The sequence below is a fragment of the Aotus nancymaae genome, unplaced genomic scaffold (genome assembly GCF_030222135.1).
Source record: "Aotus nancymaae isolate 86718 unplaced genomic scaffold, 86718_ANA_hifiasm-v0.15.2.pri h1tg000076l, whole genome shotgun sequence".
Lineage (NCBI taxonomy): Eukaryota > Metazoa > Chordata > Mammalia > Primates > Aotidae > Aotus > Aotus nancymaae.
The window spans coordinates 7,287,551-7,314,089 of record NW_026988491.1 but is presented as its reverse complement, the minus strand read 5'-3'; the positions used below and the strand labels follow the sequence as shown (position 1 = coordinate 7,314,089).

Genomic DNA, 26,539 nt, shown 5'->3' with positions numbered 1-26,539 from the left:
GACTCTCCATTACTGGAAAGGCCCTGTCCAAGCTTCTGCTCTCCTGCTGTCTCAGCTCAGGGGCGAGTGGCATCCAACAGTCCCGTAGACACAGCCCCAGGGCCACTGTGGGCTGCAGTAATCCCCAGAGCTCCATGAACTCTTGGTGGGGCTCCTCCTTTAGGAAGACACGTCGGCAGGTGAGGGTTGATGTGGGCTGGGAAGACCCAGGCTGGTCAGTTGATGTGAGCCCCGGCAGTTTGAGGCCCCTGGGAAAGCGCTCGCAGCTTATGGAAACTGACATCAGGGAGCCAATTTATGCTTCTGATCCCTGTCCACAGCTGGTGCTGCACTGAAGGCTTGGGCGCTATCCCAACAGCGGTCAGAAGGAGGCCTTATTCCCAGGGACCTCAGATTAGCATTCCCACGAAAGGAATCTGGGGTCACAGGGGGTCATGTCTTGGGCAGCCAGCTTGACATGTCCAGCTTCTTTTCCCCTTGGCCACTTCCCTGCCACAGTCCCTCAGGGAGAGCTCGGCAGGAAGAGCTCTTTCATTACTTTCCGTTTTCATTTGTGTTCCCTTCCGTTTACATTATTCAGGTTTGTTCTGTTGTGGTTTTTCCATCTTTTTTTTTTTTTTTTTTGAGATAGCATCTCATTTTTAAAAATTGGATTATTTTTCTGTGTCTTGACTAACTGAAGATCCCTGCAGATTTGAGCTATTAGAAGTTGGTCAGATGCGCAGTGTGGGAACTTTGTCTCCCATCACGTGGGCTGTGTGTTTGCTGTGTTGGGAGTTTCTTTTCTGCGCCCAGCTCCGTGGATTATTAGGCCAACTTGCATGTTTCCATGTTTCTTGTAATTGCTTTTGGGGGCTCAGCCATGTAAATACTTTGGGAAAGCCCATATGGAGAAGGTTATTTTCCAGGTTTTCTTGTAGGATTTTTGTAGTTTGAGGTCTTCCCTTGAAATCTTTCATTCATCTTGAGTTAATTTTTGTATGGTGACAGGTAGGGCTCCAGTGTTATTTCAGGTGCTTGAGGTAACCAGGGATGTGGAGAACCCATTCTTTTACCTGTTAGTCAGTTTTATTCGTCCTTACCCTAAGTGATGTTTAAGGTTCTTTGCCCAATTTGGATTGGGTTATTTGTTTTGTGTGTGTGTTTTCTTACTTAGTAGTCTTTGTTTCTGGTAAATATTCAATATGAACCTCCCTCAGATATGTGATCACTATCATTTTCTCCCAGTTTATAGGAGGCTGCTGTTTTATTCCATGTTACAGAAATTCTTGTGAAGAAGCTCTTCAGTTTTTTGTGTTCCAACAAGTTTATTTTTCTTTCTGTTGGTAGTAATGTTTTTGTCCAATCAAGAGAAAAATTAATTTCTGATTCATTCCTGTGGCAGCGAGTGTTTTTGTTCTGTTTCCCTCATCTTCCTCTTTGCACCTGCGAGCATAGGTTCAGGTTTCCCAAAAGTAATGCTCACCCTAAGTTTTCTCATGGAATTTTCTTACTTGCAAGGTCCTGTTTTGATTTTGAAATAATTTTGAATGGGATTTTTGTGTAGCATGAAACACAAAGGTTTTATTTCATTCTTTTGTATATGGATTTCCAATTTTTTCAGAATCCTTTACTGAATGGCCTAGCCGTCTCCCATTTTGTGTTTTGGGGGCTCTTTTGAGAAACGTGTTGACTCTCTATACATTCAGCTTCATTCCTTGGCTGCCTAATTGTGTGCATCAGCGTATGGTTCTATTTTTATGACTCTCCTGTATTATTTAGATAACTATAGCTTTTCAGTGTAATTTGAGATTGGGAAGAGTGAGGCCTCCAGCTGCATTTATATTTCTGGGAACTGCTTTGGATCTTCAGCGTCTTTTATGGTTCTGTGTGTATTTTAGTATTGCTTATTTATAGTTTTAAATTTTGTTTTGCAATACATATCCAAAATTAGGCTAGAGTGCTGGAGACCCGGTCACACCGCTGGTCTAGCCAGAGTCATGCTGCTGTAGCCTTCCAGGTGGATATGGGAAGATGTCAGTGAGGCTCTAGGGATGTGGAGATGCAGGGCTGTTGGGCCCCTCGGCAAGAGGCAGACCTCCTGAGGCTGGGCTCTCAAAATGGCACTGTGCTGCAGCTGGTTGGGTCTCAAGTGTGCGTGGGGGAACCAGTGTGAACTCCCTATCTGGAGCAATGTCATTGCGTGGACAAGTATAGGCAGCTCCCTATGCTGTCTCAGGGTCCATGAGGGTTGTGGGGCTCTCCCATGGCTGGGATTGCAGGAATCTGTGGTGGGAATGTGGACTCCTGGGCATCTCTCACTTACCTTTTCCCCTGCACTGGGGAGCTCATCTGGTCTTGGTTTTCTCCTCATCTGTACCTCAGATGTTTCCTATCACTTCCTTGCTGAATGCCAGTGTTCTCTGTTAGATGCCCTCTTTGATGTGTGATTATCTACCATATTTGCTGTTTTGCTCCTTCTTTATGGAGGAAACAAATGTCAGGTACCTCTGGTCAGCCACCTTGAAGCTCTCCTCCAAATGTTATTTTTTTCTTTCTCTTTCGCGTTTTAAAATGGGGCTGTTGTTCTTTCTGTTCTGGATAGAACTCCTTTGTCAGATGTTCACACTGTAAGTACTTTCTGTTATTTTATGGGTTGTTTGGTTATTTCCTTAAAGGTGACTTTCGTTAGCTAGAAATTTTTTTTTTTTTTGCTTGAAATATTTATTTATTTATTTATTTATTATTATTTTTTATTGCATTTTAGGTTTTGGGGTACATGTGAAAAACATGCAAGGTTGTTGCATAGGTGCATACGTGGCAGTGTGATTTGCTGCCTTCCTCCCCTTCACCCATATCTGGCATTTCTCCCCATGCTATCCCTCCCCAACTCCCCACCCCCCCGCTGTTCCCCCCACTCCCCCACAACAGACCCCCGTGTATAGTGCTCCCCTCCCTGTGTCCATGTGTTCTCCTTGTTGAACACCCGCCTATGAGTGAGAACATGTGGTGTTTGATTTTGTGTTCTTGTGTCAGTTTGCTGAGAATGATGGTTTCCAGGTTCATCCATGTCCCTACAAAGGACGCGAACTCCTCGTTTTTAATGGCTGCATAATATTCCATGGTATATATGTGCCACATTTTTCCTGTCCAGTCTATCATCGATGGGCATTTGGGTTGGTTCCAGGTCTTTGCTATTGTAAACTGTGCTGCAATGAACATTCGTGTGCATGTGTCCTTATAGTAGAACGATTTATAATCCTTTGGATATATGCCCAGTAATGGGATTGCTGGGTCAAATGGAATTTCTATTTCTAGGTCCTTGAGGAATCGCCACACTGTTTTCCACAATGGTTGAACTAATTTACACTCCCACCAACAGTGTAAAAGTGTTCCTATCTCTGCACATCCTCTCCAGCATCTGTTGTCTCCAGATTTTTTAATGATCGCCATTCTAACTGGCGTGAGATGGTATCTCAATGTAGTTTTGATTTGCATTTCTCTAATGACCAGTGATGATGAGCATTTTTTCATATGCTTGTTGGCCTCATGTATGTCTTCTTTTGTAAAGTATCTGTTCATATCCTTCGCCCACTTTTGAATGGGCTTGTTTTTTTCTTGTAAATCTTTTTTAGCTCGTTGTAAATTCTGGATATCAGCCCTTTGTCAGATGGGTAGGCTGCAAAAATTTTTTCCCATTCTGTTGGTTGCCAATTCACTCTATTGACTGTTTCTTTTGCTGTGCAGAAGCTGTGGAGTTTGATTAGGTCCCATTTGTCTATTTTGGCTTTTGTTGCCAATGCTTTTGGTGTTTTGGTCATGAAGTCCTTGTCTACGCCTATGTCCTGAATGGTTTTGCCTAGGTTTTCTTCTAGTGTTTTTATGGTGTTAGGTCTTATGTTTAAGTCTTTAATCCATCTGGAGTTAATTTTTGTGTAAGGTGTCAGGAAGGGGTCAAGTTTCTGCTTTCTGCACATGGCTAGCCAGTTTTCCCAACACCACTTATTGAACAGGGAATCCTTTCCCCATTGCTTGTTTTTATCAGGTTTGTCAAAGATCGGGTGGTTGTAGATATGTTGTGTTGCCTCCGAGGCCTCTGTTCTGTTCCATTGGTCTATATCTGTTTTGGTACCAGTACCATGCTGTTTTGATTACTGTAGCCTTGTAGTAGAGTTTGATGTCTGGTAGTGTGATGCCTCCCGCTTTGTTCTTTTTGCTTAGAATTGACTTGGCTATGCGGGCTCTCTTTTGGTTCCATATGAAGTTTAAGGTGGTTTTTTCCAGTTCTGTGAAGAAGGTCATTGGTAGCTTGATGGGGATAGCATTGAATCTGTATATTACTTTGGGCAGTATGGCCATTTTCACGATATTAATTCTTCCTAACCATGAACATGGAATGTTTCTCCATCTGTTTGTGTCCTCTCTTATTTCGTTGAGTAGTGGTTTGTAGTTCTCCTTGAAGAAGTCCTTTACATTCCTTGTTAGTTGTATTCCTAGGTATTTTATTCTCTTTGTAGCAATTGTGAATGGCAGTTCGTTCTTGATTTGGCTCTCTTTAAGTCTGTTATTGGTGTATAGGAATGCTTGTGATTTTTGCACGTTGATTTTGTATCCTGAGACTTTGCTGAAGTTGCTTATCAGTTTCAGGAGATTTTGGGCTGAGATGATGGGGTCTTCTAGATATACAATCATGTCGTCTGCAAATAGAGACAATTTGACTTCCTCCTTTCCTAATTGAATACCCTTTATTTCTTTTTCTTGCCTGATTGCTCTGGCTAGAAGTTCCAGTACTATATTGAATAGGAGTGGTGAGAGAGGGCATCTTTGTCTAGTGCCAGATTTCAAAGGGAATGCTTCCAGTTTTTGCCCATTCAGTATGATATTGGCTGTCGGTTTGTCATAAATAGCGTTTATTATTTTGAGATACGTTCCGTCGATACCTAGTTTATTGAGGGTTTTTAGCATAAAGGGCTGTTGAATTTTGTCGAAGGCCTTCTCTGCATCAATTGAGATAATCATGTGGTTTTTGTCTTTGGTTCTGTTTATGTGGTGAATTACATTTATAGACTTGCGTATATTGAATCAGCCTTGCATCCCCGGGATGAATCCTACTTGATCATGGTGGATAAGCTTTTTGACGTGCTGTTGCAATCGGCTTGCCAGTATTTTATTGAAGATTTTTGCATCTATGTTCATCATGGATATTGGCCTGTGGTTTTCTTTTCTTGTTGAGTCTCTGCCGGGTTTTGGTATTAGGATGATGTTGGTCTCATAAAATGATTTGGGAAGGATTCTCTCTTTTTGGATTATTTGGAATAGTTTCAGTAGGAATGGTACCAGTTCCTCATTGTATGTCTGGTAGAATTCGGCTGTGAACCCATCTGGACCTGGGCTTTTTTTGGGCGGTAGGCTCTTAATTGCTGCCTCGACTTCAGACCTTGTTATTGGTCTATTCAGGGTTTCGACTTCTTCCTGGTTTAGGCTTGGGAGGAGGCAGCTGTCCAGGAATTTATCCATTTCCTTCAGGTTTTCTAGTTTATGTGCATAGAGTTGTTTGTAATAATCTCTGGTGATGGTTTGAATTTCTGTGGCATCTGTGGTGATATCCCCTTTGTCATTTTTTATTGCATCTATTTGGTTATTCTCTCTTTTCTTTTTTATTAGTCTGGCTAGTGGTCTGTCTATTTTGTTGATCTTTTCAAAAAACCAGCTCCTGGATTTATTGATTATTTGAAGGGTTTTTCGTGTCTCTATCTCCTTCAATTCTGCTTTGATCTTAGTTATTTCTTGTCTTCTGCTAGGTTTTGAGTTTTTTTGATCTTGCTCCTCTAGCTCTTTCAATTTTGACGATAGGGTGTCAATTTTAGATCTCTCCTTTCTTCTCATGTGGGCACTTATTGCTATATATTTTCCTCTAGAGACTGCTTTAAATGTGTCCCAGAGATTCTGGTATGTGGTGTCTTCATTCTCGTTGGTTTCAAAGAACGTCTTTATTTCTGCCTTCATTTCATTGTTTATTCAGTCAACATTCAGGAGAAAGTTGTTCATTTTCCATGTAGCTGTGCGGTTCTGGGTTGGTTTCTGAATTCTGAGTTCTAACTTGATTGCACTGTGGTCTGAGAGACTGTTTGTTATGGTTTCCGTTCTTTTGCATTTGCTGAGGAGTGATTTACTTCCAATTATGTGGTCAATTTTAGAGTAGGTGTGATGTGGTGCTGAGAAGAATGTATATTCTGTGGATTTGGGGTGGAGAGTTCTGTAAATGTCTATTAGGTTTGCTTGTTCCAGGTCTGAGTTCAAGTCCTGGATATCCTTGTTAATTTTCTGTCTCGTTGATCTGTCTAATATTGACAGTGGTGTGTTGAAGTCTCCCACTATTATTGTGTGGGAGTCTAAGTCTCTTTGTAAGTCTTTAAGAACTTGCCTTATGTATCTGGGTGCTCCTGTATTAGGTGCATATATATTTAGGATCGTTAGCTCTTCTTGCTGCATTGATCCTTTTACCATTATGTAATGTCCTTCTTTGTCTCTTTTGATCTTTGTTGCTTTAAAGTCTATTTTATCAGAGATGAGAATTGCAACTCCTGCTTTTTTTGGTTCTCCATTTGCTTGGTAAATCTTCCTCCATCCCTTTATTTTGAGCCTTTGTGTATCCTTGCATGCGAGATGGGTTTCCTGGATACAGCACACTGATGGGTTTTGGCTTTTTATCCAATTTGCCAGTCTGTGTCTTTTGATTGGGGCATTTAGTCCGTTTACATTTAGGGTTAATATTGTTATGTGTGAATTCGATCCTGTCATTTTGGTGCTAGGTGGCTGTTTTGCCCTTTGGTTGATGCAGATTCTTCATTGTGTTGATGCTCTTTACCTTTTCGTGTGTTTTTGGAGTGGCTGGTACTGGTTGTTCTTTTCTATGTGTAGTGCCTCCTTCAGGAGCTCTTGTAGAGCTGGTCTGGTGGTGATGAACTCTCTGAGTACTTGCTTGTTCACAAAGGATTTTATTTTTCCTTCACTTATGAAGCTTAGTTTGGCTGGATATGAAATTCTGGGTTGAAAGTTCTTTTCCTTAGGGATGTTGAATATCGGCCCCCACTCTCTTCTGGCCTGTAGGGTTTCTGCTGAGAGATCTGCAGTGAGTCTGATGGGCTTCCCTTTGTGGGTAACCCGACCTTTCTCTCTGGCTGCCCTTAGTATTTTCTCCTTCATTTCAACCCTGGTGAATCTGATGATCATGTGTCTTGGGGTTGCTCTTCTAGAGGAATATCTTTGTGGTGTTCTCTGTATTTCCTGGACTTGAATCTTGGCCTGCCTTGTTAGGTTGGGGAAGTTTTCCTGGATAATATCCTGAAGAGTATTTTCCAGCTTGGATTCATTCTCTTCGTCACATTCAGGTACACCTATCAAACGTAGATTAGGTCTTTTCACATAGTCCCATATTTCTTGTTGACTTTGTTCATTCCTTTTTACCCTGTTTTCTCTAATCTTGCCTTCTCGTTTTATTTCATTGAATTGATCTTCGACTTCTGATATCCTTTCTTCTGCTTGGTCAATTCGGCTGTTGAAACTTGTGCATGCTTCACGAAGTTCTCGTGTTGTGTTTTTCAGCTCCATCAATTCGCTCATATTCCTCTCTAAGTTGTCCATTCTTGTTAGCATTTCGTCAAGTCTTTTTTCAAGGTTCTTAGTTTCTTTGCATTGGGTTAGAACATGTTCTTTTAGCTCACGGAAGTTTCTTATTATCCACTTTCTGAAAGCTGGTTCTGTCATTTCATCACACTCATTCTCCATCCAGTCTTGTTCCCTTGCTGGTGAGGAGTTGTGATCCCTTGTAGGAGGAGAAGTGTTCTGGTTTTGGGTGTTTTCATCCTTTTTGCGCTGGTTTGTTCCCATCGTTGTGGATTTATCCACCTGATGACTTTGTAGTTGTTGTCTTTCTGATTTTGGTAATTTTAAGTCTGCAGTGGCAGAACTCATAAACCCCCTGCTCTTCCCCCCAGGTGTGCTGTCCCAGGGAGTTACGGTTTTATGATGTTCCCCTGTGCGGTTGCTGTTTTCCCTGCCCACAAGGTGGCAGCCTAGTCACACTCAGCCTGCAGAGGCTTTGCTAAGCTGCTGTGGGCTCCACCCAGCTTCCGTGTGAACTTCTGGGTGTAGTTAGAACTGCTTCCGCTATGTTGGCCCGCCCCTGTAGTGACGGAGTCTCTGTAGTGGCGGGTTGCCTTGGTAGATTGCCCTGGGAACAGCAGGGTGCCTATGGAGAACGCCCCTCCTCCACAGAGCTGGACCGTCCCGGGTTCAGTTGTGTTTGCAGTGGCGCTTTTTTTTTTGCTCGGGAATCTCCTGTCTTCACTCCCTGTTTCAGGTCTTCTTGCTGGGTAAGAGGGGACACCGTCTCATCTGCTCTGCCTCCGGAGCCGCTGCGTTGGCTAAAGCCGCGGCTCTGAGATTCGTGGTGCTGGCCTGGCTCCCCGTTTCAGCTCCCCTTGTTGGCTTATAAGGGACTCAGACTCTCTCACTCTGTACAGTGAGCCGTTGCCTCAGGGTGCCGGCCCAGCGGCTGCGCCATTCAAACCAGCGGCGCTGGCGACCCGTGTGGCTCCTCTGCCTGTGAGTCTCCTGGTCTGTGGGCAGTAAAAATCAGTCTGGAAATACAGCGTCCACTCACCCTCTGTGTTTTCTCTCGGAGCTGCATTCCCGAGTTCCTCCTAAGCGGCCATCTTGGATCGATCTAGCTAGAAATTTTTAATTTTGATGTAGTCTGATATATTACCTTTTTCTCCTATGATTGGTGATTTTTGTGTCCTCTCTATGAAGACATTGTGTATTCCAAGGACACACACACTGAGGTGAAGGTTGCTTCATAGGAGAAGTCACTGTTGTGTAGATGAGGAGGTTACTAGGTGAGGCAGAGTTGGAAGAGGCATTCTTTTCAAATGGAAATTTCTGGAAACTTCAGAAAGCAAGTATGTGGTAGGGCAGTTTGCCTGGTGTATTAGCCTGTTCTCACACTGCTAATAAAGACATACCCAAGACTGTGTAATTTATAAAGGAAGTAGGTTTAATTGGCTCACAGTTCAGCATAGCTCGGAAGGCCTCAAGAAACAATTACGGAGGAAGGGGAAACAAATACACCCTTTTTCACATGGCAGCAGCAAGGAAAAGCGCAGAGTGAAGGTGGCGGGGGAGCCCCTTATAAAACCACCTGATCCCGGCTGGGCGCGGTGGCTCACGCCTGTAGTCCCAGCACTTTGGGAGGCCAAGATGGGCAGATCACAACGAGGTCAAGAGTTCGAGACCAGCCTAAACAACATGGTGAAACCTCGTCTCTACTAAAAATACAAAAATTAGCCAGGCGTGGTGGCGGGTGCCTGCTGCTCAGGAGGCTGAGGCAGGAGAATCGCTTGGACCCGGGAGGTGGAAGTTGTGGTGAGTTAAGAGTGCGCCATTGCACTCCAGCCTGAGCAACAGAGCAAGACTTCGTCTAAGGAAAAGAAGATCAGATCCCATGAGAACTCACTATCGAGAACACTGCCCCCATGATTCAATTACTTCCCACTGGGTCTCTCCCTCAAAAAATGGCAATTATGGAACTAGGATTCAAAATGAGATTTGGGTGGAGATACAGCCAAACCATGTAATTCCACACCTGGCCCCTCCCAAATCTCATGTCCTCACATTTAGAAACATGCCCCTCCAACAGTCCCCCAAAGTCTTAACTCATTCCAGCATTATCTCAAAAGTCCAAATCCAAAGTCTCATCTGAGATGAGGCAAGTCCTTTCTGCCTATGAGCCTGTAAAATCAAAAACAAATTAGTTACTTTCTAGATACAGTGGGGGAACAGGCACTGGGTAAATATACCCATTCCAAACGAGACAAATGGGCCAAAGTAAAGGAACTACAGGCCCCATGCAAGTCTGAAATTCAGTAGGGCAGTCATTAAACCTTGAGGTTCCAAAATGATCTTTGACTCCATGTCTCACATCCAGGTCACACTGATGCAAGAGGTAGAGTCCCATGGTGTTGGGTAGCTCCACTCCTGTGGCTTTGGCGGGGTACAGCCCTGCTCCTGGCTGCTTTCACGGGCTGGTGTTGAGTGTCTTAAGCTTTTCCAGGTGCACGGTGCAAGCTGTTGGTGGATCTACCACTCTGGGGTCTGGAGGATGGTGGCCCTCTTCTCACACCTCCACTAGGCAGTGCCCCAGTGTGGGCTCCCACCTCACATTTCCCTTCCACACTGCCCTAGCAGAGGTTTTCCATGAGGGCTCTGCCCCTGCAGCACACCAGGTTAAGAACAAATAACCAGGTCATTGTGTTTTTAAGCCTTCACATATAAGTGAGATCCCATAGCATTTGTCTTTCTGTGTCTGGCTTATTTCATTTAGCATAATGTCCCGCAGGTTCATCCACATTATTGCAATTGACAGAATTTTCTTCTTTTTTATGGCTGAATAGTATTACATTATGTATATACACCACATTTTCATTATCATTCATCCATCACAGCACACTAAGGTTGTTTCAGTATTTTAGCTGTTGTGAACAGTGCTGCAATGAAAAGTTGAACTCACAGAAGCAGAGAGTAGATGATGGTTGCCTGGGGTATAGGGGTGGGGTAAGTAGAGACGTATTAGTCAAAGAGTACAAACTTTCACTCATAAGATGAATATATTCTGAGGGTCTAAAGGACAGCATGGTGACTATAGCTAATAATACTGTATTGTTTGCTTGAAAATTGCTGATAGTCTATCAGTTGTTCTCACCACACAAACAGAAACGGTAACCATGTGAGGCGATAGATGTGTTAACTCAATTGTGGTTCTTGTTTCAGAATGTATACATATATCAAATCATCACGTTGTACATCCTAAATATAAACAATTTTCATTTGTTAACTATACCTCAATAAAGCCGGAAAAATAGAATTTAGACCTGTGTGTCTTGTTTACACATTTATGGGTCACTTTATAGTTTTATAAATTATCATCTCTTTGTAATGACACAAAGGAAGAACAAAAGTGAAATATCAAGTCTATAGTCATCTCATTGGATAAAATTACCAACTGCTCTTTTTTTTTTGCCACACACATACTATAAAATGAAAATTATCCTTTGCTTCACTAAAATTATCCTTTGCTTCATTACTAAGAATTATTCATTATTCTAGTGGCTTGGATAGAATTCAGGCATAGTAGCCGTGAATAAAGACCACCACAGCTAGAAGGAGGATGGCATTGATATTTACTACTGTCCTCCACAAGGGCCTCTCAGACGTGTCTGTGAGCTTCTTGCTCAGGGCTTCCTCCTCCTCCTTGGTTAGCTTGGGTCCCTTCTGCAAACCACAGAACAAGTCATAAGCCTTCTTGAGGCATCCACGTGATTGCTCAGGATAATCTGGAACAAAGATAAGCAAATCATCACGCAAGATCTAGATCACAAAGGAACTAGAAATCCTTGTAAATGTAGTACAGATGACTGTAAAAAATTATTACAATCACCTGGGAGTGTTAGGGGAATCCCTGAAAAAACGTAGATAAATTTAATTATGTAAAACAGGCAACTTTTTATAGCATGAAGTTCAGTAAGTAAAGTAAAAACAAATGAAAAAATGGGGGTAAGCATTTGCAAATTCTATTATAAAGGCTTTAATATCTCTAATATATAGTGGGTTTCTAAAAATAGGTAAGAAAAGCCTTTCAACACCCCATGTCAACATATTAAAGAGCTGAATAAACAGTTGAAAGAAAAAAAGACACATGGTTCTCAAACTCAATCAAAAAGAGAAATTTAAACTAAACCTATACTACTATCTCTCAGTGGCACAAATTCAGAGGTTTCACAACATACTACATTAGTGAGTTTGTGTGGAAACAGGCACTCTTCTATATTGTTGCTAGGAAAGCAAATTCCCTATGAAGGGGGGTTAGCGTATTGCAAAATTGTATAGGCATGAACCCTTTTACTATCAACCAAACTCCACACAATCTATCCCCAACTTATACTGGCAAAAATACAAGGAGACTCATGTGTATCACTATCTGTCACAGCATTGGAAAATTTAATACTTCTAAACTCAAATGTTTATAAAAATCATAAAGTGTAAGATACTTAAATGATAATGAAAATTATACAAATTAAAAGCAGTGAGATTCAAAACAGTATTACTTTGAGGGAAATGTATGTGGCCTGAGTTATTTATATTAGGAAAAAAAAAAAAGAAAAATCAAATTTCCAGATTTACTGGAAATGAATGAGTTAATATCCAACTTGATAAATTAAGAGAATAAACCCAAATAATATAAATGGAAGGGAATACAAATATACAAATAAAAACAGAAGGGATGAAATAGAAAAGAAGAATAGAGAGATGACAAAGTCAGAAGTTCGTTCTTTGAGAAAAGTAAGCTAGACAAATCTTTAGTAAGATTTATTAAGAAAAAAGAAATCACAAAAATACACTAGGGATTAAAAGGATAACACAACTATAGAAGCAGCATAGATGGGTAAGTGGACACTATGAATAACTTTATGCCAATATATTTAAAATGTGCACTAGATGTACACAATCCTAGAATAATATATAATCTTCCAAAACCAATTAATGAAGAAATGAAAACTCTAGTTTTATAAATTTAATAATTAAGAAGTATGCCCCTCTGTCTCTCTGTCTCTCTCTCTCTCTCTCTCACTCTCTCCCTCTCTCTCTCTCTCTCTCACACACACACACACACACACACACACAGAGAGAGAGAGCCTTAATGGTATTATTGGCAAAATACCAAAATACAATGGCAACATTATTTCAATCGTACTGAAATGTTTTCATGAAATTGAAAAATGGGCTAATTTCTGATTTATTCTGCGATAACTCTGTGATCTTAATACCAAAACCAAAGACTCAGTACCAAACCAGAAAATGATAGACCAGTCATACTCGGGAACACTAATATAAAAAATCAGAAGGAACAGAAGGCACCGACTCTTCCTTCGCTTTGAAGGAACCAAACCAAAACAGACAAAAGAATTGTTCAGTTTAAAACAACGTGTTGTGAAGTGCTAAGCCTTCTCTGTGCTTTAAACGATACTAGGTAATCAGAGTCATGGGGATGAATGATGGAGAAATTTTCATGAAGGAAGTGAGATTAGAACTTAGTTTTAAAGAATAAACATTTTTTCTTCTCTTGGAAAGGAGATAGACATATTCTAGGAATGTTGGCGCATGTGGGGAAAAGTGAAGAAACCTGCCTGCCTGGAATGGAGGGTATGTTAGAGAAAATACTGAGAAATAAAGTTGGAGAGAAGGTGGGGCTAGATGCTTAGTTACAGTCAATCAAGATTGAACACTTAATCTAACTAGGAACAGATGAGTTTGTAACTGATCATCATCTCAGTAACTATGGATGGATGATGGGCGGACAGGCCAGTGGAGAGGCAGATGAATAGATGGATTTAATATGCTGTCTTGGTTGTTAGAAAGGTAAAAATTTAAAGTTTCAGTTTGTCATAAATCTAACAGCTTTTTCAGAAGCTAAATTTAATGACAGTAAAAGAAAACCATTAAGCATGTGCAGAGTTCCTACATGAAAACTAAATGTAAACCAAATACTACCTTCATCAACACCATCCTCTGTTTCTTTCTGACTTTTCTCTTCTGCATCTATATCGATTCGTTCCTCTGTACTGTTGCGAAGAGCCCAGCACAGGCGGTACAGCTGAACAGAAACCATACAAAAGTACATTAGTAATAGGCAGATGTTTACCATAATATTCTGGAATGGTACCTCTGTCTATTGACTGGTTTTTAAAAAAATCAAAACACACAGGAGAATATAGATCACAAAGAAAAGGCCGCCTACCACACTCACTCACCAAAACACGCTAACTATTTTAAATTATTTCTGTTTTTAATTCTTCTGGTTGCTAATCAGAACCTCAAATGATATACTTAAAAATACCTACTTCTGGATTTGTAATTTCAACGAAGTTGAAGATTTAGCAAACCTACACTATACCCCAGCTTCACTCATTGTCCTTAACATCCAACTGTTATTAGCTACATCATTATTTCCTTCAGTTTATCTAGTGATTGCTTTTATAACTTTCAAACTGTCTGTTTAAGTTCTTCTGGATCCATCATATTTGGCTAGTATCTATGTACTATTCTTGAATTCCAGATGGAATTAGTACCCTTACATATCCCTTTTCCTAACCCACCTCCAAACTTCTGTCAGCTATACCATTATTTTTAACTATTATGCTTTATATAAATTTTATTATTTTCTGTAAATATATTAAGATTTCCATGCCCAGTCTATATGTTGATTTAAAAATTTGAAAATAGGCCAGGCACGGTGGCTCACGCCTGTAATCCCAGTACTTTGGGAGGCTGAGGCAGGCGGATCCCAAGGTCAAGAGATTGAGACCATCCTGGCCAACATAGTGAAACCCCATCTCCACTAAAATACAAAAATTAGCTGGGTGTGGTGGTATGTGCCTGTAGTCCCAGCTATTTAGGAGGCTGAGGCAGGAGAATTGCTTGAACTCGGGAGGCGGAGGTTGCAGTGAGCCGAGATCACACCACTGCACTCCAGCCTGGTGCCTGGCGACAAAGCAAGACTCTTGCCTCAAAAAAAAAATTTTGAAAATTGAATTGATGCTGTATGTACCAATTGGACACAAGTAAATACCAGCCCTGGGTCATTCTAAGGAAATTGCTGCAAGCATCTTTTTTTTTTGAGACAGAGTCTCTATCTTGTTGCCCAGCTGGAGTGCAATGGCATGATCTCAGCTCACTGCAACCTCCGCCTCCTGGGCTCAAGCAATTCTCCTGCCTCACCCTCCCAGGCAGATGGGATTACAGGCGACTGCCACCACACCCGGCTAATTTTTTATTTTTAGTAGAGTCAGGGTTTCACTGTGTTGGCCAGGCTGGTCTCAAACTCCTGACCTCAGGTGATCCACCAGCCTCAGCCTCCCAAAGTGCTGGGATGACTGGTGTGAGCCACTGCACCTGGCCTATTCAATGGGTTTTAAACATTTATAATCTATCATTCTAATTTATACCTCATTTTAATTTGGCTCATGACTTTCTTGTACAAATTTACTAGAATTTGTAATTGGTTTTATTGACATAACATGTGCCTTCACCTCCTCACTAAGATTCCTAATCATATCTTCATAAGCTCTTATTCACAGGATTTCTTGTATTAGATCCACTTTCTTTGTTAAAAACTCTATTCTTGGAAGTCCTTCAATTTCTGTTTAATTTGCATTGAGTAATTTCTAGTTTTGCTGAAAGACTATCATCCTGGTATATCTCATTTCTGCACTTTTAGGCTAGGTTCACAACACTCTTGATGACTTTTTCTGAAATAACCATGATATTTACCAGTCCATTCTGAAAGTTACACCTCACAGCATGTTAATGAAACATAAACATAAATTATAGAAATGGTCTCATTGGTCCTTCAGACAATATTTGTTTCCTAAAAATTAGTAATGAAATTGGCTATTTCCATTGGCAAATAAGAATTTAACCTATACATTTATTTTAAAACTATGATATGTTTTCTAGCGTTCTTTCATCTAACTCTCAATATTCAGTGTAAATATTTAGGAATTTCTGTGACGTGTCCTTGGTAAAACATTTTGAACTGTGCTGTATTTCAAGTTTCCCATCCACGTGTAATCTACTGGCCACTTCTCAAGAAAATATATAAACAAGCATTGCTTCCAAAATTATGAGTGATAAATACAAAATACATAAAAGCTACACGGTTAGTCATAAATGCAAACAACTTAAACAATATTAGCAAATAAGTAGTATTTATACTTTAAAAATAATTAGTATTTGCCGAGCCCCTATAGTGTCTCCCCACTCGCTGAGATGCCTCTTGTTGAAAATCTTAGGTGAGTATGCTCTAAGATTTTTTTTCTATGCTTAGACAAACATCTATATGCCTACATGTGTTTTATTTCAGAAAGTGCTAATATTCATTATTATTCTGCATATTTTTTTCCACTTAACCATATTATGAACATTGTTTTCAAGGCAAATAGTAGAGCTCCCTCGTGTTTCTAAACAGTTGCACAACATTCAGTTGATTGTGATTATGTACTCATTCCCTTCATGATGAAATTTGGATTTTCTCCCAGTTATTTCCTATTTGAAAACTTCTGCAGAGAAAATCCTTATACACATATTTTTCCTACTTGCACAAGTATTTGTATACAATAAGCTCCTAAAACTGAGATTGTTGATTCATAAGGTATAATAATTAAAAAATGGATAAATACTGCCCAATTGCTCTACTATAAATTATAAAATTATACTATGTACTCTCCAACAGTATTGGACTGTGGGAATTTTCCCACAACAGTAATATTAAGCACTAACATTAAATATTATTCATATTAAACATTTTTGCCAAGTTGAAAGGCAAAAGTACATCTTACTATCTATCCTTTCTTTTCCTGCCCCCTGGTGGCACGTACTTTCCCTCCATCTCTGTGCTAATCAGTGTCCATGCTGTATATGAAATCCTATTGTCCCAAACAGGCACAGCCCAGATGACAGCTCTGCCGTGAAGTCTTTCCCAGTATCTTAGGAAACACTAATTATTCTCTTCCTAGTGTCCTATGACAATATTGTAGATTTACTTCCCAACTACACTGTGAAGTTTACAAAATATAATGTCCATTTTCTAATTTCTGTTTAATTCACTAGTGCTTTGCACATACTAGGTGCAAATTGTTCTTTATTTAAATGACAGAAAGATAATTTCTTAGGGTTCTTCTAGTTCTAGAGGTGCAACGAATACATTTCCTGGAACTCATACACTCATAAAATAAAAGCCAAAGAACTCATTTTATTATTATTATTATTTGAGACAGAGTCTTGCCCTGTCGCCCAGGCTGGAGTGCAATGGTGCAATCTCAGCTCACTGCAACCTCCGCCTCCTGGGTTCAAGTGATTCTCCTGCCTCAGTCTCCCAAGTAGCTGGGATTACAGACATCCGCCACCATGCCTGGCTAATTTTTTGTATCTTTAGAGACAGGGTTTCATCATGTTGGCCAGGCTGGTCTCAGACTCCTGACCCTGTGATCTGCCCGCCTCAGCCTCCCAAAGTGTGGGATTACAGGCGCGAGCCACCGTGTCTGGCCAGAACTCTTATTTTAAAATGAGCTTATATCCATTACTCATCACTCACATGTACATCAGGAATGGGTTTTGTTAAGAGGGAAATTCCCAGAATGACCAGCATGGACGCAAAGAAGAGAATGATGGAAAAGTACAGGTAATGCACTCCACAGATAATCTTGGGACAGTTACTGGCAGCCAAGCAACTCCCTGTTCCATAAGCAAATTCCGTGATCATACGAATGAGGCCCATCACAAGGCCAACCATTAGACCCCAGAATGCTCCCTGCAAAAGAAGCAAGAAGAAAATCAGAGTGTTTAGAAAATATGAGAAGCTCATTCAAGTAAGTCATAATTATAGTCCTGCCTGCTTTCTCAGCTAAGGACCAGCAAATGTCTAACCTTGGGCACAAGGTTACCAAAGTCGAGAAAGTTGCAAATACATGTGCTTCTTAGTTGGATGCTGCTTTCCATGGTCCTGAACGGCACATACCACTGCACGATTGTTGATTCTCCAATACCAGGATACTACGGTCTACACTGACCCAAGCTGAAGTTTTCCTTGTCTTTTGTTTTATAGTTAGATCAAAACACTTGTGATTTATTTGATAAAATAAGAAGGATCAATTATGTTACACAATTTCCGGAGCTGATATTAGGTAGTTTTGAGAGTTCTATGAAGTGCTTGATAATTTATTTCTGTAAGAAGTTGATGGGGGTGGAAACATGTGTCCCTGTTCCTCTGTTCAGGATGTTATATTTTAGAAAAGCCGTACTGCATGGAGATTAATGGTATGAGCTTTGGATGGAGGAAGATCTAAGCCTGAATCCCGAGATCCCACTTATTAAGTAACATGTGCAAAACACATAGATACTAATCCCTCTTCACCTTTTCCTCATCTGAAAATCATAATAGTAAGGCTAGTACTGAGGAACAATGAAAAGATTAAGGGTACGTGATCCACAATAATCAATTAATTACATATATCACAATAGCAATGAACACATTTTGAATTCTTACTAGTGTGGTAGGTTTTCTTCTAAGAATTTCACATATTTTATTTCGCTTAATCCTCACAACAATCTCACGGGAAAGGTGCTATCATTATCTTCATTTTAAAGAGACTCAAGTAATTTGAGTCTCAATTCAAGTAATTTGCTTATGATTATAATACTATCAGGTGGTATAGCCATGATTGGGCCCTGGCAGTCTGTCTCCCAAACATGTTCCTCAACTCTGCAGCATGTGTGTACATAATATTTTGTAAGAAACATATAAAGACTGTACTATGAATGTGCGCCCTATTTTTATACTTTAGTAAGGATCAGGAATTGTGGCTGATCTCAACTGAAATTAAGATGGGCCATGACTTGTATAAATAGGGTAGAAAGAATGTATTTTGATACCCCAGAGAAATAAACAACTTTTTTCTCACTCCAACAGGGAAAATTTTTTCCAGTTTTCACTTACCTGTTCATTGACTCTTTTACAGAAGATGGCAAGTACATAGACAGCTGCAACTGGAGGCCCAAGGTAGCTAGAAATTGATTCTGTGTAATGGATTAGTTGTCCATTTTGAGATACTTGTACCAATGGGACCCACACAATGCTCGCAACACTTAACAGAAGAAGGAATAGCCTGGGAGGAAAACAACATAATTTAAACATTAAACAAAAGCATTACGGGCACTTTCATTGTGCTTTAGTTCTAGAGTTCACTCTTGTTGCCCTTCATTGATTTTCCAAACAAAATCAAGGTGCTTCACCATACATAAACCCATGCTGTGCTTAATGGTGATCTTTTAGTAAAATGCCAGTAAAGCAATTACTTGTCTATAATTGATCATAATAGTATCATCTATGAGATTAAATATCTATTCATAAAGTAGTTAAAATATCAGCAACTGATGAATAACTCCAATGCACCACATGTAGTATATCAATCGGAAATAAATACCACACTATTTCTATTAACCAGCAGTTATTCGTATGATAAAGCAGACTTCCACTTTTGTTCCTTTCCTAGCTTGCAGGGAGCAAAGTTGGTTTGCATATTCTATCTCAGAATGCTGAGTGAATTGGCAAGAAATGCTAACTTGTACATTTTGCTACTTGAGTACTACAGCAGGTAAAAAGCGTGTTAAAGGCTCCTGTTGTCCAGGGAGCATGACTTCTTCACCTTCTAAACTCCAGGGTTGTCTGTGTCTGTTGTATGAATAAATGAACCAACATAATTTAGTAGACTGTGCCTAAAAGGCCATTCATCTCTCACTGCTCACAGGAAACAGAGAAGCAGTTGTGGGGTGAAGGAGTTCTGAAGCACAAATGTCTCACTTAAATGGTACAAAATCATTCATCCTTGCAACAACTGACTGTAATAAAACATGGGAAGTCATAGCATAATGCCTAAACCATAGTAAGGATTCGATAAATTACACTTACTGTTGTTAGTTTTTATCACCATTGAAAAGCAAATCACATGCTCCCCAACGCACTCAGTTCCAGTTGTTTCCTACCACATACAGAATAAAATTCCAAGTCTCGTTATGACTTAAATAGTCCTGCATGACCTCCCCTTGCCTCCAGGCGCCTCTGACCCTGTTCTGTACTCTCCCATTGGCTTCTTATGGACGGACTTCACTCCTGGTTGTTCTCAAACATATCACAAACGTTACTATGGGAGGAATGCAGCCCTCACTGTTCCTTCCCCAGAGCACTATGGGGCTCACTCCCACACTTCCTGCAGCCTCTGCTCAAATGCCACCTCCTCAGAGAGGACTCCCTGATTACCTGGATTTGGTTGCTTCAGTCCTTTCTTCCTGCTCTAATTGTCTTTCTATCGTTTCTGGTCACCTGAGGTAGCATACCTTTATTGTCTATCTTCCTGACAAAGGCATACATTCCATGAGGTAGGAATTTTAAAAACATATGTGTTTTTCATGGAAAAGTCATTACTTTATCATTTAAGGAGGACGTGTGTCCAAGACCATATACCTATCAGTGGCATGGCTGCATCTTGGGCCTCCTGAACACCAACCAGGTGTTCTACTCAGGTACACTCCTGCCTTCCTGTACTCCCTCTCCTGCAGCATTGGTCCAGAGTCAAGCTCTGGGCCAAGTGAGGCCCTTGGGTTTTTCCCCAAGTGTTTAATTTACTAAAGCTATTGTTACTGTCACCAACAAAGCACAATCTTTTAAATAGTTGGTCAGCTTCTCTTGATGTCAGTTTCTTTAGACACATTCTGATATCTTAGTACAGTGGAACACCACAGAGAAATAAAATGATTACACTACAGCTACACATAGCAACACGGCTGAATGTTGCAAACATAACATGAGCAAAAGAAGCCATACTTTGGTCAACTGTGGTGGCTCAAGCCTATAATCCCAGCACTTTGGGAGGCTGAGGTGGGCGGACCACGAGGTCAAGAGATCGAGACCATCCTGGCCAACATGGTGAAACCCCATCTATACTAAAAATACAAAAATTAGCTGGGTGTGTTGGTGCATGCCTGTAATCCCAGCTCTTGGGGAGGCGAAGGCAGGAGAATCGCTTGAACCCAGGAGGCAGGGGTTGCAGTAAGCTGAGATTGCGCCACTGCACTCCAGCCTGGCGACAGAGCAAGACTCCATATTAAAAAAAAAAAAAAGACATATTTCAAGGGATACAAATTGACTTATTCTATATATAATAGCCTGAAGTTGGAAAAGACTAAACTATAGCATCACCAGTCACAGTGGTTAACTTCGAAATGATGTGGCCCAAGAAGAACTTCTGGGTGCTGGTAATTTTCATGTCTTGACTTGATGGTTATATGGGTCCTCATTTTGCAACACCTCTCTGAGCTGTGCATCCATATGTTAACTGTTTTCTGTATGTGTGTTGTACTTTGATTTTTAAGAACATTTTACAAAATGCTATGATGGGCCAGGTGTGGTGGCTCATGCCTGTAAACTTTGGGAGGCCAAGGTGGATGGATCACCTGAGGTCAGGAATTTGAGACCAGCCTGGCCAACATGGTGAAACCCTGTCGTTACTAAAAATGCAAAAAAATTAGCTAGGTGTGGTGGCAGGCACCTGTAATCCCAGTTACTCAGGAGGCTGAGGCAGGAGATTGTCTTGAACCTGGGAGGTGGAGGTTGCAGTGAGCTGGGAGCACACCATTGCACTCCAGCCTGGGCAACAAGAGTGAAACTTTATCTCAAAAAAAAAAAATGCTATAACAATATAGGGTCTACTCGAAAATTGTGAAAGGGAAAAAGGAGACTCTGGTACCCATTTTTCACCTTGTTTTCTTCTAACTCCCACTATCTTCAGGGCCCCCAGACTGCTCAGGATCCCTTGGGTTGACTTAACTCTCTTAAGTGTCCTCTTGGAATGAGTCCCTTCCCTGTTCCTTTGTAACACAGCCCAGTCATTAATGAATGCAACTGATAAACTCCTCTGTGTTCATGTGTGGAGGACCTAATCCATGACCTCCATGTGATATACATGGAAACTGCTAGAGACAGTGCGTTTCCCTATCAGAGTAGGTGGGAATTTTACACCCCATTAAAACACTGGTAGAGTTTTGTGAAGATGTTGATTCAGGGGGTTATGTGAGGAGAGGAAGAAATAAGGGCCCATGAAAAGCATTTGAAAGACTGAAAAACTGATTATTTCATTTAAAGGAATGATTATTTCATTTAAACTGGTAGACACAGTGCATTTACCTATGAGTAGGTCGGAATTTTATACCCCATTAAAACACTGGTGGAGTTTTTTGAAGATGTTGATCAGGGAGTTATGTGAGGAGGGGAAAAAATAAGGGCCCATGAAAAGCATTTGAAAGACTGAAAAATTGATTATTTCATTTAAAGGAATGGTTTGGATTTTCATGTCTGGAAAGTGCTCACTTGAATTCAGTGTACTCCAATGTCTCTTCTCCCCTGAGACGCTACGATTACTTTCACCAAAGCCAAAGGCAAGGGAACTCTAGGTTCACTTCTGCATACTTCTTCAAAGGATTCTAGGTGGGAACCAGGGTTCACTCACCGTCCAACCATCAGGAGCTCTTTCTCTGATGCTTGCTTCCGCACCTTGGTGTAGAGGTCAATGGTGAAGAGGGTGCTGGCACTGTTGAAGATGGAGGTCAGGGAGCTCATGAGAGAGGCCAGCATGACCGAAAGCATCAGGCCTCGTAGTCCTGGAGCCAGGAAGGAGTACAAGCACTGGTTAGCAGCTGGACACTGCCTTGCTAAACCAGAGAGTGTTCAAAGATAAAAGCATCATCTAGGACATTGGTTAACTGATGTCCTTCTCAATACTTATCAGCGTGTGGAATTTCCTGCATATTTCCTGGTCACCTGAGAATAATCCAGTATAATGAAGTCAGCCACAGAAAGACAAACATTACATGTTCTCATTTACTTGTGCCATCTAAAAATCAAAAATGAACTCATGGATATAGAGAGTAGAAGGATGGTTACTAGAGGTTGGGAAGGGTAGAGGGGGACTAGAGGTGGCAGTGGGAATGGTTAATGGGTACAAATAAAAGAGAGTAAGACCTGCTATTTGATAGCACAACTGGGTGACTATATCAATAATAACTTAATTATCCCAGCACTTTGGGAGGCCGAGGCGGGTGGATCACGAGGTCAAGAGATCGAGACCATCCTGGTCAAAATGGTGAAACCCTGTCTCCACTAATACAAAAAATTAGCTGGGCATGGTGGCGCGTGCCTGTAATCCCAGCTACTCAGGAGGCTGAGGCAGGAGAATTGCCTGAACCCAGGAGGCGGAGGTTGCGGTGAGCCAAGATTGCGCCATTGCACTCCAGTCTAGGTAACAAGAGTGAAACTCCGTCTCAAAATAATAATAATAATAATAATAACTTAATTGTACATTCTAAAGTTACTTAAAGAGTGTAACTGAAATGTTTGCAACTCAAAAAATAAATGCTTGAGGAGACAGATTAAAGCAAAAATAATTTTAGTCCTAAACATGAACTTAGAGATCATCTACTGGAACCTAGTTTTAGAAGAGAAGAAACAACATCACACCATCTTTCTTAGGGTAGGGAATCTTGGCTTCCTGAAAACTTAAAAGAACTGGAGAGGAAGAAATCCAATAGGTGGTTATGCTAAAGAAGTCTTTGGAGTGGCAAAGCCAAGAGTTTTGAGCCATAATGGGAACTTCATCCTCCAGTTCCCTCTGCCCATTAGTAATGGCCCTAAGCCTCCCAGGACAGAGTGTGAATGGGGAGTATGTGGTGTCATGCTTCTGGGCCTCTGGTCCCTCCCTCCCTCCCGTGTGTCAGGGTTGAGGAAGGTAGCAGAAGCGTAGCCAGCTCTTGATGAGCCTAAGGTACGAGATCACCTGGTCAAGTCCTGAGCTCAGTACCCTGTTCCATTTCTGTTCACCATAGCAATGATCACCTTCTGGCATCCTAATTATTTGCATATTTCATATGTGTGATTTGTTTTCTATCTCACACTAGTAGATTGTGAATTCCAAGAGGTAGGGGACTTTATGCCTACTCCACTGATGTTTTATTAGCACCAAAGCATTTCCTGGCACTTAGTAGGCACTCAATACATAGTTGCAGATTAAATAGATTGAGATCTATTATTTGATTATCACAAGCCCTGAAAAAGCAGGATAAATAGTTCACCTCTAGGCCTTGTGTTTATAAGTTTATGACTTACGCAACTCTTTTATTGACAAATGGATTATTTACCTGTTCTTTGTTGCCTCAGAAGACAGTCTGGAATCTCCATTTGACCCAGCAATCCCATTACTGGGCATATATCCAAAGGATTATAAATCGTTCTACTATAAGGACACATGCACACGAATGTTCATTGCAGCACAGTTTACAATAGCAAAGACCTGGAACCAGCCCAAATGCCCATCGATGATAGACTGGACAGGAAAAATGTGGCACATATACACCATGGAATATTATGCAGCCATTAAAAAGGAGGAGTTCACATCCTTCGTAGGGACATGGATGAACCTGGAAAACATCATTCTCAGCAAACTGACACAAGAACACAAAATCAAACACCACATGTTCTCACTCATAGGCGGGTGTTGAACAAGGAGAACACATGGACACAGGGAGGGAAGCACTATACACGGGGGTCTGTTGGGGGGGAGGGGGGATAGTGGGGGGGGTGGGGAGTTGGGGAGGGATAGCATGGGGAGTAATGCCAGATATAGGTGAAGGGGAGGGAGGCAGCAAATCATACTGCCACGTGTGCACCAGTGCAACAACCTTGCATGTTATTCACATGTACCCCAAAACCTAAAATGCAATTAAAAAAAAAAAAAAAAAAAAAAAAAAGAAGACAGTCTGGAATCTGAAGGAGTAAGAATTTTTATAACAGTAATTGTACCTGTTTCATCTCTGAAATTTTCAGGCCTAGCACAGGGCTGGTAGCCTGTGGAAGGTGCTCAAGAAAGAGTCTGATGAGTTGGATTGAATTAATGGAAGGTAGAAGAATTGTACCACAACCCTTCCTCGGGGCTTTCCCAGAAGGGACATTTTCCTACCTTGGGGCATCAGTTCCAGCACCATCGTTGGGTATGCATAGTTAGTGCAGCCGACCTCAACACCACAGTGTTTCACGCATTCAGAAGGTACCACACATGCTACGTTATCTGAGGAAGGGATTCAGAAGCAAGTCCAGTGAGGCCCAAATAGGCACAACCAATAACCATTAAGCAAAGAGAAAAGTTGTAAGATTATAAGGAAGAAAAGACATTTGCCTGGAAACTGGAGATTCAACTTTGAACTCCATACCATAGATCTGGTCCCTCTATAGAACACAACCCCAAGTATCTCATCCCTATAGCCTCTTGCACTGACCTATGGGACAGGGGCTCCCTTGGTGTGGCCTAGCAAGAGCAGTTGAGCAAAGAGAGGGAGTGGACCCCATCCTCCGGGAAAACAGCAAAAGAAGAAATTCTTACAGAAACACAGAACTCCAGAGATTGGCAACAACAGAAAGTTAGGTCCTGTGTGCAGTCACAATTTAGCCTAGTATCTTTCACCTGCATCTAAGAAGAGGCATCACTTGTGATGGTCAGTTGGATGACTGTACCATGTGTGATGATGCCTCACCTCTGTGGCAGTTGCACAATACCTTGATGGTTTCTTATTTTTGCTTAAAAGACATCAAGACCACAGACAGGAAGAATTGATAAAGAATCACCCAGAATAATAACATCTCAGCATAGCAGCTTCTTTTCATTCCTTCCTAATCCTTTTCCATAGAGCGGTGTCTTTTTTGTATAACTATTGTAGTTGCTGAGACATTATTTTGCAAGTTTCTTTTTATATTTAATATCGTAACCTCAGTATTTTCCCAAGTTTTGAGATACTCTTCAGTCTCCTGTTTCCATAAAGGAGGTGCACAGCAAAATTTCTTTGGCCATTTCCCACTAGTTAGATACTTAGACTTTTTTTTTTAAGAGATGGGGTCTTACTCTGTCACCCAAGCTATAGTGAAATGGTGCAATCATAGTTCACTGTAGTCTTGAACTCCTGGGCTCAAGCAATCCTCCTGCCTCGGCCTCCCAAGCAGCTAGGACCACAGGAACACACCACTATGCTCAGATATTTTATTTTATTTTATTTTTTTAGAGATAGGATCTTGCTGTATTGCTCAAGCTAGTCTCAGAGTCCTGGCCTCGAGTGATTCTCCTGCCTCAGCCTATGTTTATAAGAGTAAAGAGGAGCCAACCCAAATGCCCATCGATGATAGACTGGACAGGGAAAATGTGGCACATATACAGCATGGAATATTATGCAGCCATCAAAAACAATGAGTTCGTGTCCTTTGTAGGGACATGGATGAACCTGGAAACCATCATTCTCAGCAAACTGACACAAGAACAGAAAATCAAACACCGCATGTTCTCACTCATAGGTGGCTGTTGAACAATGGGAACACATGGACACAGGGAGGGGAGCATCACACACTGGGGTCTGTCGGGGGGAAATAGGGGAGGGACAGCAGGGGGTGGGGAGTTGGGGAGAGAGAGCATGGGGAGAAATGCCAGATATAGGTGAAGGGGAGGAAGGCAGCAAATCACACTGCCATGTGTGTACCTATGCAACAATCTTACATGTTCTTCACATGTACCCCAAAACCTAAAATGCAATAAAAAATAAAAAAAAAGAATGGTCACACCTCAGCCAGGTGTGAGCAGTCTTTACTCTTATGAACATTACAAAGCTGCAATAAGAGGTGATGTTCACTTAACAAGATTTCAGGGAAATCAACTGATGTCCAGTTCAGAAAACATGAAGTGGATTCAGTGTTATCTGATGGATTACCCCAATAAAAATGAGTCCTTGATTCGCCAAGAAAGTTTGGTTATATTTCCTTCACTTTTCATAATAAAGAAAGGAAGTCGAATTTTTTAAAGGA

At 41.1% G+C, this 26,539-nt stretch overlaps 1 protein-coding gene across 7 annotated transcripts in view; it reads right to left on the bottom strand.

Annotated features, from left to right (window-relative positions):
• Positions 1-9,022: 9,022 nt before the first annotated feature.
• The window catches only part of LOC135271236 (probable glucose sensor protein SLC5A4), a 48,885-nt gene continuing 31,368 nt past the window's right edge, over positions 9,023-26,539 (bottom strand). For 6 of the 7 annotated variants that reach the window (XM_064367938.1, XM_064367944.1, XM_064367940.1 and 3 more), the window contains 6 exons: positions 24,657-24,764; positions 22,155-22,305; positions 18,590-18,758; positions 17,189-17,404; positions 13,588-13,690; positions 9,023-11,372 (listed from right to left, as the gene is read on the bottom strand). In XM_064367938.1, the coding sequence (XP_064224008.1) occupies positions 11,161-11,372; positions 13,588-13,690; positions 17,189-17,404; positions 18,590-18,758; positions 22,155-22,305; positions 24,657-24,764 (959 nt within the window). In that variant the 3' untranslated portion in view covers positions 9,023-11,160. The remainder of the gene's footprint in view (positions 11,373-13,587; positions 13,691-17,188; positions 17,405-18,589; positions 18,759-22,154; positions 22,306-24,656; positions 24,765-26,539) is intronic. The other variant, XM_064367939.1, reaches the window with a different exon arrangement.